This window comes from Melanostigma gelatinosum (assembly GCF_949748355.1).
Source record: "Melanostigma gelatinosum genome assembly, chromosome: 14".
In the NCBI taxonomy this organism is placed as follows: domain Eukaryota; kingdom Metazoa; phylum Chordata; class Actinopteri; order Perciformes; family Zoarcidae; genus Melanostigma; species Melanostigma gelatinosum.
Window position 1 is genome coordinate 20,586,779 of NC_136647.1, and position 13,283 is coordinate 20,600,061.

At 43.0% G+C, this 13,283-nt stretch overlaps 1 protein-coding gene across 2 annotated transcripts in view; it reads right to left on the reverse strand.

Moving 5' to 3' along the window:
* Positions 1–13,283, reverse strand: part of dscama (Down syndrome cell adhesion molecule a) — a gene marked incomplete at both ends in the record, with an annotated part of 93,553 nt that overhangs the window by 13,216 nt on the left and 67,054 nt on the right. For both annotated transcript variants that reach the window (XM_079284192.1, XM_079284193.1), the window contains 7 exons: positions 198–441; positions 1,522–1,592; positions 2,128–2,295; positions 2,496–2,624; positions 2,796–2,892; positions 3,614–3,810; positions 12,060–12,239. In XM_079284192.1, coding sequence (XP_079140318.1) covers positions 198–441; positions 1,522–1,592; positions 2,128–2,295; positions 2,496–2,624; positions 2,796–2,892; positions 3,614–3,810; positions 12,060–12,239 — 1,086 coding nt within the window. The remainder of the gene's footprint in view (positions 1–197; positions 442–1,521; positions 1,593–2,127; positions 2,296–2,495; positions 2,625–2,795; positions 2,893–3,613; positions 3,811–12,059; positions 12,240–13,283) is intronic.

Sequence of the window (13,283 nt, forward strand, 5' to 3'; positions counted from 1 at the left end):
TTCACAGCTGTGTTGTGCTGGCCTCATGAAAATAAATCCAAATATATTGAACACATCTAAAATCTAGAATACTTGTGTTCACTTTTAGCATATATATATGTTGTTTCTGACTTGCTTTACCTTGAAGTTATCTTGTTTGTTTAGAATATTCTGCATATCACATCTTCTCTGGGTGTGATATCGTATTCCTGTCTTACCGTCTTCCAGCGTGGTGGCAGCCACCTCTGTGGAGGAGGGCCCGGTCCCGGCGCTGTTGCTGGCTTGCACCACGACTCCGTACTGGGTGAACTTCTTGAGGTTGTCCAGCACCAGGCTCTCTGCATTGTCCCCTGTGGTCTCCAAGCTGATCACACTGAACTGGTAGTTTCCACCAGAGCTGTACTCCCTGTAGCCCACCTGGTAGCCTTTGATGGCTCCGTTCTGGAGGTGCCTGTTAGGGGCCTGATGAGGGAATGACACAGGTTTTTTGAGACAATGGGGTTGAACGTTCCTTGCTTAATTTTTTTTACTTGAGTGCAAAAGTATCAGAAGACAAATTAAAACATTTGACGAAGAGAAAGATGAATAAAGTAGCAGGACAGTCTCTATTTTCATGAATAAAGAAAGCGTAGTACTTTTATGAATGCATTTTATTACGTTCTGGTATCATAAAGTCACACCTAACGCACAAATACGGTATGGTGTAGCTTGTGATCACTCCCCCCACTACATAGATATACCCCCAGAGACTGTTAGAGGAACAAGACCCTCTTCTTAGCTCTCTTGTCAACAAAATCAGACAAGGCCAGTTTCCCATAAGAAATGAGACACCCCAAGGCATTATAATCTGGAACCACTCTCTGGAAAGGTCTCAATAGCCCCTTTAAGTAATTAAAGAGATGATTCAGTTTCATACAAACATTAGTCATTTTATACGACAGAGACTAAAGAGGGAATGCTTTAAATGATACCAATTTGTAAATCACTCTTTTACTGTAACATTATTTATGTTGTGTGTCTTCCCCCGTGTCCTTGTCTACCCGAGACCTTCGAGGTCCAGGTTAGGCGCCCTCTTTTGTTTGTCACTCAAGTCACTGACACCATCTGGCATTAAAATGCCTCTTGGTTAATGGGATGACATAAAGAAAGCTTTATATACCCCCCAAAAAATTGTAATAATCCAAAAGGCAACCAACACAATCCTATTCTCTGGCTGCATGGTTGAGGACTTTTTTTCTATTAAGAAACAGTGACGTTGTTTTCCACGTACAAACAGAGTGAGAGGGAGGAAGTAAAATGTGATTACAAGTCATTATTTGAGGCAAACTGTATATTTAGATGCATTCTGATGCCACGTGTGGAATGAGTATGTCTCCCTTGGATCTACAGACGAGGCGTCACCTCACCTAAACCACCAGACATGAGAATAAGGAGTGATAAGGGCAACGAATACCCCCGATCGTACCTTTCTGGACACAGCTACGTACTCGCCTCATGGAAATGTACACACATTTTGAACCCACGTAGTTTTGATTAACTTACCCGCCAAGAGACTCGGATGCTCTGAGAGGAGAGAGCTTCCAGCTGCACCTCCTGAGGTGGTCCATCAGGAGCTAAGATCAGATTCGCCAACATGTACACATTATGAAACTGTACACATTCCATCATTTCAATGTTGTTCTGAAATAAACAAATGTCCAGAAGTCAGTCTGAGTCTGGCTATTTTACCAAAAATGATGGTTGTATTTATAGGTGGGTGCTGAGAAGTGCTCTGTGGGTGGATTTGCAGATGGGGGTCCAGCCTCAGTCTATTGACCGTGGTGTGACATTTACTACTGAGGCCGCTAATTGAAAATTTCTGCTTTTAATGTCTGGTCAGCGTGTGTTCAATAATGCAACAGAGCCAACGGGACTGATGTCACCAGGCTGGTAATGAATTGACTCAGATGGCCCTTTACCTCCTCTTGCCGTTCACTCAGGTGCTTTGGTTGCTCTGATTTGTTGTGTCATAGTGCCAAATTAGACTTACTCTCATTACTGTAACTCTTTATGATTTATGTCCTTCAAAATAAGAGTGAAAAGCGAGTGTCTGAAACGTGTGTGCGTGATCGTTATACTGCAGAATACCACACGTCAGTTATTGCTCACCTGCTTCGTCCGTGGTGATAGTGAGCTCGTTGCTGGCCTCGCTCTTGCCGATTAGGTTCTTGGCGAACATGCGGATGTTGTAGGTGGAGGAGGGGTGCAGGTCGATGATGGTGGCCTGGTTGAGCTGAGGTGAGACATCTTTGGTCTTTTGAGCGGTATCCCAGGAGGCTGTTCAGGGGAGAGGACGAGGTTCATTGGGGTCGCTGAAGTCAGGGAAGCTGTTGGAGCTAAGTGCATTAGACTGGGCGACATTAAGTCACATCACCGAGACAAAGTGAATGCAGGGATAATCAACCAAAACACACTTGAACCTAATGCATTGTATAATCATACCATCTAATTGTTTTTATAAATGTATTTTCTAGTACCTGATTTGTTCTTGCTCTCAATGTCGAAGCCTGTGATTGGGCTGTTGCCATCAAAACCCATGGTCCAACGCAGAGCAATGGTTCTGTCCTTCACTTCTCTGATCTCCACCTCTGGGGGGTCCGGGGGCTCTACAGGGCACAACGGTGACCAACACTTTGTTATTTCAGTGGTAAGGAACTTCAACATGGCAGGTAGGTGCAGGCAGAATGGCAAAACAGCATTGTCTGCAATTGTTGTGTCGGCTGAAAAGTTCCGTCAGAGCATTTTCTGTTTTTCAGCTGAGGAAGGTGAAGTCATACCTTGCACTGTGAGCTGTATGATGCCTCTGTCTTCACCAAATGAGTTGATGGCATGGCAGGAGAAGAAGCCGGAGTCCTCCCTCACTGTGGGCATTATCTGATGGATGCAGACGAATGAGAGGAGTTTAAATAAAAGAAACACTCAGCAGGTCGTGTGCACTGGTCACTGGCAGTTAAGACTGATATATTTTATTTTTAATCATGGAACAAATAATAAGGAAAACAATAAAATGAGCAGTAAACACATCATACAAATTCTAATAAAGTAAATCTATAATATAATATAATATAAATATATATATATATTATGTGTAAAAATGAGCATGCTGTAGTAAAGTTATCTTTATTTAGATATCTTTATTTTAACGGAGATGTTTTCTGTCCAACTTTTGATTTGTGACCCATCATAACATGTCATGGTAGACACGAGGAGTGAACAGTTTAACCGAAGAGTCGATCAAACTACGTTTTAAGAAGGATTTCACAGTCATGAATGGTAAAAGTTTCAGCATTTAACAAGAAAAAAGAAGAGAAAAGTCAAAATAAATTGAGATAAAATCTTTGAGCATGCTGTGGCTTCATATATATATATATATATATATATACACATATACATATATATATATATATATATATATACACATATACATATATATATATATATATATATATATATATATATACACATATACATATATATATATATATATATATATATATATATATATATATATATATATATATAAAAAATAGCAACAAAACAATATATCGTCCTAAATTGACATTTTACACTTCCAAGTGTCACAGCCTCCTCCTACCTGCAGGGTGGAGATGACTTCGTCGCCCACCTCCTTGACAGAAACCACGTAACGGCTGGTCTCGGGGTTGATGATGCGTTCCTCCTTCTCCCAGCGTACCATGATGGGTTTCTCACCGTGGGCCGTGCAGCTCATCTTCTTCTCTTCACCCTGCGTGGCCAGCGTGGTGTTGGGATAGGACGTGATCATGGCAGGGACTGGTGAGACAAGTAAGGTGGAGAGGAAGAGAAGAAGACATCTCGTTAGATTTCTTATCTGGATGAACCACATTGGTACATGTGTTATAAGCACTAGCAGAGGACCCATTTCTCTAGTTCAAGTATTTTTTGATGATGCCAAAGTGGTCCATATTAAATAAATAAATTAGACATTACAAAATAAATATTCATATAAATATATAGTCAATGTGATTGGCTGAAAGGTGAAGGGGTAAGTGACTGGTGAGAACACAATAGTCACGAACAGTGACATTGTGAAATAAAAGTGTCATTGGGACATTGAATGTGCAAATTGATTAAACTGACAACGAACCAGATGAACCTGAAGGAAAAACTACATTTTTTAAGTCTTGGGAGGCGAAGTATCGCGGCATCGTTGAGGTGAACATACTACAACTATACCATAATATAAGGTTAATAAAAATGACGACCATATTTTCAGTGCCTGGTTGCCAACCTGGCAATCACTTTTAAAAGTTGGTGTTGAGTCTTGTAATGCAAAAAGAAGAAGCTTACTTATTGTCCTTTGTGACATTAAAAGTAAACATTTTGACATGTTTTATAGCAGCTGCGTGAAACAAACCCATCGAGTATTCCCAGCATTGTGAATGTACCGTCACTGAACGTACAGCTGTCCTTTAAAGGTGCGTTGAAGACTAGCCTGCCTCGGCGTGCATCTTGTATCTGAGGGCCCTAAATGGTACAGTGATGCTCTAACAACACTCTGAAGACATCACACTAAACGCACACTAACGACATACATGCCTCATTACACCCACAGCAGAGTGTATAACAACCCCATGCTCCCAGATGATCACACACACACTCACACCCACGTACACACACACACACAAGCTTGTGCAAGCACACAAATGTGTGCGTGAGCTCTCGCATATACACACACACACACACACACACACACACACACACACACACAAACACAAACACAAACACACAAAGCGTGACTTCAGTGATGTGATGGGAAGTGTCAGGCAAGAGGTTGCAAACATTTAAGCCTCATCTCTTATTCACTCGGCAGCCATTTGGGGCTCGGCTATGGAAAAGAACGCTGATTTATTTTGCATGACAAGTATGAATTTTTTGTGAGACACATTTGGAAAAGTGAGCGGGGAGGGAAAAAAAAGCTCAGGCTTTATTTAAACGTTATCGTTTTAGTGCACGGCTGCTTTCATTTCTGCAGCGTGAGCGGCTCAGAGGGCGATGTTGTTGACACTCCTCGCAGAGTGGGACACTGTGCTAGGTGACAAAAAGCAAAGACGGAGAAGATCAAGACGGCTACGCCTCGTGTAGAGGATGTCTGTACAGCATCCCGGCTCTGGAGGGGAAAGCTACAATACAAGTGTGGTTGCTTCTACAGTTTCCACTCTTTTCTTATATTACACCCCAACAACAAATACTGTTATTGCATATACAACGCGTTAATAGAACGGATTATTAACATGGAAAAAAATACTGCACTTATTGAAACGTTTTCAAAGGAACATATCTAGAAATATAGTGTGATATTTAATGTATTCTTTGCTCAAAATACTAAAAACAAATGTGATTTGAACCAACTGGTGTCGACCAATCAGCTTAGGTTTTATGTGTGTTGAGGGGGGATTCAGGGGGGTTGGCTTTTGATTTCACAGCCAATCAAAGCGGTGGGTCTTCCTAGCTGCTAGTCATGCCTGAATAGAGCTCTTTCGTTTGGACAGGGACAATAGAGAAAAATAGATCTCATTGATTGAAATGTGACCCAAGCATTGCAGGCAGCTATATGATATATATATATGATGTGATGACTATAGATGAACACACAGCAGCGATACTGGGTTTTTTCATGTTTTCGAGGCGATGAATTGATATTGAATTGATAATCAGATAAATTATAGTTGAAAAATAAAATGTAAAAAACTAAATTGTTTGAAATTGTTATACTGACAAGGTCACTTTCTAAAGCGCTGTCCATCCTTCATTCAACCAATGAAGAAAATGTTAATTTAATGTTGATCTGAATCATTGATCATCACCACTGTTCATTTATTTCTCTGACATCAGCATACAGAAAATCAATTTACAGATTTGAATATCATCTGACTTCTGAAGTCACATTTATGTTAATATGTGAGCCGCTCTGCAGTTAATGTGCCGCAAACGTCGAAATAAATCTATTTTATCATTCAACATCTTGATTTGAGATTAATGTGGAGGAAGACAGAGGCACAAATGCAAACAACAGGAGTGTCTATGCAACATGAAGAGGGCTCAGAGGTGAGGCGCATGCAGTTTGTACGTCAGAGTCTCCGTGTGTTTAACTGTGTTTAGCTCGTGTCTACGTATATGCATGTGTGTACAAACGTGTACGTGTGTGTCTGTGTTTGTGTGTGCAAGCAGCCCAGCTGAGCCAGCCCTGAGGCACACTTTGTGGCCCTGTAATTGTTGTGTTGATGTATTTCTTTAATATCCAGTGGAATTATGGGAACGGGACGACGGGGAGGAGTGACGAGAGAAGGAGAAAGAAAAGAAATAAAGAGCCAGAGAGGAGGTGAAGGAGGAAAGAGGGAGTCCCCTGTCTCATTAGGCATCAGCTCCCCTGACATCTAATTCAGCCTTGAACACAACACATGGGGCAAAGGGTGGAGCTGCCGGACAGAAAAGGGTGATTTCATCATTAATCTCATCACTGTGAGCCACTTTGAATCATCCTGCCTTCATCTTACCATTGAAATCTTTGTTTATATGTCTCGCACTGTATTATTAATAACTTGCTGTATGCATACGTCTGGAAAAATACCACTCCATAAGACATATTGACGCGCTCAAATGAAGCAGAAATGGCGAGCGCTGTAATAGACGAATGGAGTGCTGTCACAGACACAGGGAAAGCACTGCTCCAAACAGGATCATTCCTGTAAAACGTGGTGCTGTATCTGTAGCTTGTGTTGGCAAAGAGAAAAGAAAACATCCGCAATACAGCGTTTGGAAAACCGAAGAATAATAAGCAGAGTGAGCAGTGTGTGTTTACTGCACGGCACAATGTGTCTTTGATGTGGAGGTGAGGAGAGCCCTGTTCCTCCGCAGCAACCCAGAGGGCAGTGATGATACGCTTAAGCCTGCAGGGGATTGTGGGGGATAGGCTGGCTGCTGATAGGCTACTCCCGTGAGACAAAAGCACCCCTCCTCCCTCCCTTCTCCCAGGCTCCCTTTCACCTGGCCAGGTTACCATGCCAACCAGCATCGGACAGTCTCTCCTCTCCTCTCTCTACCTCGCCTCCCTCCTCCCTCTCCTCCTGCCTCTCTCCCTCTCTCTCTCCCCCCAGTTTCCACTCTTTGGAAAAAGGGCCATTTCTAGTAGCCAGGAATAGAACATGGACCTGCCATTGATTTTCACAGGAGTATGATGATGATTACACAATCACGCCCTGAATGTCGCAATGCAGGGCCAAAAAAAAAAAAGATACAAAAAGAAAATGTTTGTAGTGTCTCTAACTGGTGTTAGTGATGTGGGAAACAGAATTAGTCAAATGGAGGAGTCAGGGGAATAATAATAACACATAATTACAGCAGAACGGCTACACGAGTGTGGGGCTATTCATCTGTGATCAAAGGAAGAGAGAACTGAGACGATCTCAGGTTCAATGAGATGGGATGAAAAGGGATTACGTTGTTTTTTTAGAAGCATCATTTGAGGCAGCTTGATAGTTATTGAAGACCAAAAGGAAAGGACTTCATCAAGCTCCATTTTGGAAGTCCACTCGGGCTACAGATGAGGTTATGAGGTGTCTGATGTTAGTAATGCACTAAACTGTATGAGTTGGGGTCTTTCTCCTGATGAAGTATGAATTTCTCTAGGAGGGCACTATTTTCCTGATCATCTGTATCTGATTGTCAAAGTTGAACCCTATAAATGATTATTTTTCTCACATTCTTTAAGTGCTGAAAATATTTCATTAGAACAAAAAAAAACCTCTGGCGTGCCATCTTCTCTCCTGATGAGCCGGAGTCATGACAGCATCGCCCACGTTGAGAGCACTGGGATGCAAGCCTACATTTCATCCCACACTGTGTCACTGACTGCCTGGCCGGCCAGTGTTAGCCGCAGGGCACCCCGGCTCGATGGGGCCACGAGGGGCCGGACGAGAGACGACGAGCTGAGATGCGTATAGCTCCATGCCCTGGAGGCCCACTGTAAGTGGGCTGGGGAGGAGACGGTGTGGATGGGATGCGGGTGGGGAAGGGGGTGGGGGTGGGGGTGGGGGGGAGCAGCTCTGTGGCGATAGCACAAAGATGACTGGTTCACTGGCCGCCTGCAATGTACTGAAATAATTCTCTTAGCTGCACAATTGGCTTGGACGTGGACCATGAACCAATGTATGCTCGCAGACTGGACGGGCTTCTGTGGAGAGATGGAAGGGAGGGGGGGGAGGGAGGGGGGCTTGGATGCAGATGAGAAAATAGGATGAAAGAAACGGAGAGCACAAGAAGAGCGGACTTCCTTATGCTCGTCTGAAGGACGTCGATCTCCGGAGGCCGCTCGGCGACCACAAGGCCCTTTAACCCTTCTCTTCAGTGAATCCTCATTAGATGCTCTGCCCTCATCACCTGTGCCTGCCAACATTATGATGTCTAATAGGCTTGATTGGTCTTAATTGGCCCTGATAAACATTGAGTGGCTGTTGACTGACTCTGATAGTATCCGTTGTGGATTGGTAATGAATTGACTGAAGTGCGTCTGTTTTGGCGGTGGGCTGCTGGACTGGAAATTGCACCAAAAAAATCATTTGTTTAAGCCTCTACCTGCAACCAGTGTCACGACAGTAAAAATAAAACTGCTTACTACTCCTATAAAGAAGCGTAGGAAAGATAATATAAGCACAAGTGCATCTGCGCACACTGACAGACGTGCAACTTAATCCTGGTGCGGTTAGTGTAAGCAATTTCTACTGGCGGAATGATGCATGTTGTATTATGACGAAGCATTAGCCTATGCACAGACGCTCATAACAATGAAAGTGCCAAGCTAGGACATCACAATAGCAGCAGTTCATTTCCCAGGGAGTCCGCCACAATAGCCTGGCGGAGAGGGATCTATCTAAACCGCTGCATTAGCCGCGCGGCCCATTACTCTTTTGTAATGGGCCGCACTGAAGCCTTTACATTACGTCTCTTGCATCGACGCGTGCGGTGCTTTGTCTGTGTGTGCGTACGGGCTCGCCTGCTCACCTGTGTCACACATATGACCTAACAGCCTCTTCTCCATGCATGCGTCTACACCAGACATCTCAGAGCTCCTGATTGAATCTATTGATTTTTTTCACCCCCACTGTTTGTTGACTGATACATCAAGCCACACTTGGACAGCCAATAATACACAGTGAAGATCATGCTATCCATCACGTGAGGAATTCAGCGTGCGTCAGCTCCTGTGCCTCCCTAATTGGCTCCTAAGCCTCTTACGTAGCTGCTGCTGCTCAAGTGGTGTAGGCTGGCCTGGATAAACAACGGAAAAACCAGCACAGAGTGTACAGAACATCACAGTGTCCAACATTACCGAGCATTACGGCCTCGGACGTACTAGTGGACCGCACAGGCTCAGCGCTGTGCCTGTTAAGTACATGGAGAGGCTTTAAGGGATCCTGAGCTTGTTGTCGACACACGCACTACACCTACTCCCTCCCTCCCTCCCACACACACACACACACACACACACACACACACACACACACAGACCCACGGGAGGTAGGATGAGGTGTGGCTCCTCTGGGTCCCGGGGAGATTCGGGTTACCACAGAGAGCAAAGAGACACAAATCAGGACAGCACAACTATCACAACAACAGCCTGACACTTCAGGAGCAGAGCACGTAGCTTAGGGACTGCTGACACGCACAAACACAAAGCCCCTAAGACATGAAAAGACAAAGATCAATAATGCGTGCATAACAATAAACAAACTAAAAAAAACTTGCAGTGTATTTGTTTTTCCAGGATCATATATCACACAAGGATCTGGTTAATGTAGAAGTCTGCCACAACAGTGAAACTAGTTCCAAAACTAACTAGTCACACTGTGAAAAACGTTTGCCAAATACTGTATGCCCTGATTAAGTAAAAATGTAATGTGTGGCTTGTTTTGTCTGACCAGAGGGTAATCAGATTACAATGACATAAAATACAGGAAAGCAGTGAATCCTCACACTGAAGAATAAACAAAGAAATTAAAATGTCACCACAAGATTTTGACTTTGCTGGCTGCAGCCTGCTCTGTAAACCAATTCATGCTAATTATTCTAAGCAGCGTTTTTGCCATGAAGTGCCTCTCCACCTGCTCTGTGGTTCTATCAACCATGAAATACTACATGTGACTGTTGGCCTGCAGTAGTCTATACCAGGTGTTCTCAACCTTCTGATTGTTTTCCAAGGAACACCTTTCCAAATAAAGGAGAGAAAAACACAGCATGAAGACAAAAGGAGAAAAGAATAAACTGGGCTGTAAACATTTAAAGCTGTAATGACCAAATCAAATATTCTGCTTAGCCTCCCCCATCACTGCCTGCCATTAATCCGCATTTAATAAACTCAGGGTCATATTTCATCACCAAATGCTTTGGAGATTTTACTGGTGCAGGGTAGTCTCCAGCATTACTTTTTCCTTTCAAAAAACAATCTACAATCAGCTATATTGTGTTTTTAATGGAAGTGAAAGGAAGAAATACAATTTAGTAGCTTGCTAGTCAGCTGGAAATCCAAGGACTTAAGAGTAAAAACCTCTTTCTTCCATTAAAGGTAAGGATTTACAAAAACTCCAGACCAGACTATGGAGGACGAATCACCGGTAGCATCCTACACTGGGAACCTTCAAAGATATTTCATTGTAAATCCCACTTGATTGGCTGAAGAGACTGTACTGAGAGTCTCTGTGCACGTGTTTGTCTGTGAGGGAGCATGATAGCCAGACAGGAGGGGTCATGGAGGAGTGGTAGCCTATTTTGGCTGAGGCTGGCAGACACTGAGACACTCAGCAGGGGAGCAGAACTCTGCTCTGGCTTGATAAGAGCCACGGGGGCCTAAGCCTCATCTAGCAGCGACTGATCAAAATGAGCGCCGAGCCACGGCGGACTGGCTCGAGATCACACTTGCACATGCAAATCCACAATCATGTGCACAAGCTCAGACTCAGAAATACTTGCGACACAGTCGTTCGTCACAGAAGACGTATGTAGACTGTCAAATCTATGCTTTTAGCGTCTCTCTCTTTGGGAACATATGGAGAATTATGTATTAGACTCCCATGGTTTATTAAGTGCTCTTTCAACCTGAGGAGGGCAGTATTCATGCTGACTTATCTTTTGACAAAGACACTTTCAAGTAAGCAAACATTGAAATGTGTGAGAATTGCATGACTTTAAAAGCTGCTCGTCAAAAGAATGCACATGTTTCATGATTGTGATGACAGTACAGAGTTCAATAATATTACCTTAAAAGTAATTTGTTGTTCCTGGTCATGATCTGTTATTGGTTAAAACTTGAAAAGAGTAAATCCATAGCTGTGCTGTATGTATGTGTGAGCGTGATGGGTGTTAGTTCAAATCCTTTGATAATGTGGGTGATAATAAGAACATGACAAATACAACATTGCTCAGGCACAAAATAAATATACATACTGTCAGCGTTTTTAAAGGAACTAAAGAAAAGAGGAGAGACGTGGGGAGCGAGATGTACATGGATAACCCATTCCTCCTCTAGCCCTTTTTTCCCTCCATCCCTCAGCCCGCTTTTCCACATGGCAGCTCCTGCCTCCATGCAGAATTCAAGGCTTAATGGAGGGGAGCTAAGTCCTTGGCCACACAGCGGGTAAATACTGTACTTTCTCCGAGAGATGCGCTGGCGCTGGCTATGCGCGTTGCTTTCGTGGGATTCATTCAGGCAGAAAGCACAGAGCGGGCACCATGACGGCATCTTGCTGGTGGCCTGACTGTCGCGGACAAAGCCGACTCCAGTTCAACTCACTTAACCTTTGTGCTTTAGTGTTTACTTTTCACTTTAATGTCACTGGCAGCATTGAGCATAAACAGCCAGAGCATGGAAAAAGAGAAACGTATTGGTGGAAAGCTAGCTTTAAGAATACACGACATACAAAGACAATGCAGGCCTCACCGCCTGCAGCATTCTTAGATGCAAGTTTTACATTCTTAGGTTTTAGGTGGTGTTTTCCCATGAGACTTACTTTTGACATTGAGATACATGGACTTGCTGACATCAGCTCCAACGTCGTTGCTGACTCTACACAGGTAGAAGCCACTGTCTTCTTCCAGCACATGCTTGATGAACAGAGAGCCGTTGACCCGCACCTCGATCCGAAAGCCTGAGTTGAGGGCGATGGGTCTGAACTGAGGGACCCCGGCGCCTGTCAGAGGGGACAGAGTGAGTGTTAGCGTGAGGATTAGGCCGAAATACAGGAAAACTAGTTACTATTGTACCCCTTTATCTCAGACATGTCTAAGGATTTAGAGCTAGCCCAAACACAATCACTGAAATTCATTCGAACCCTACAACAACATTTCTGCTATAAAAATGATGGTGGATCAATTTTCTATGACTATCAGATATGCTAACACACCCAAAACAGCTAAATCAGCATGGGGAGGAATACACTGTGAGGAGTTATTGAAGAGCAACAATTGAATAAGGCCATATCATGTTGACATACCTCTGATATTCTAATGCGATTTATTATAATTGTACCGAATTCTATTAAGGTTTTTGAATGAAGCTTTTCTGTCGTCATATTTTACGATATCATTACCCCCCAAAAAATGTAAAAACCTCGGACAAAATTCTTAATATAAAGGATTCATAAAGAGATTAATCGGATTAAATGAGTTTGTCTTTTTGAAATAAACTTTCTTTCAATGCAACTCGTCAGTGCACGCCTCTCTTTGTGTGCGGTAAGAGGGAGAGCAAACAGTTCTTTGACCGCGGTTTAGAAGTTGTTTTCGGCTAAACACCAACATATATGGACTGAAGCACAATATTTAATTTAAATCCATCTTTTTTTCAATACATTTTGTCCTTTGGACTTCATAATGCTCTGGAGTTATGGAAAAATGTAGTCTGAAACAGTCCTACGCGGTCACCACTGGAATCTAATTCTACAAATAGAAAAATACTAATCAGTGTTTCCCCCATATTCATTCTGCCACTGCTGAAATTTCACATGATCATAAATATCCTCGTGTTTCACCAAGGGAACTTCTTTAGTATCATCCTCAGCATGTGTACTCACTGTACCTCACTGATAAAACACACAGCTGCTTTGTATATCCATAGTTGTTTATGGTTAAAGCTACTGTAGATATTCACCAAATACCAACATCTTCTAATTGCTGACAACCTTGTAAACTGTATTCAGCAGTGTATATTATTACAATGTATTCATTAGTGGAGATAT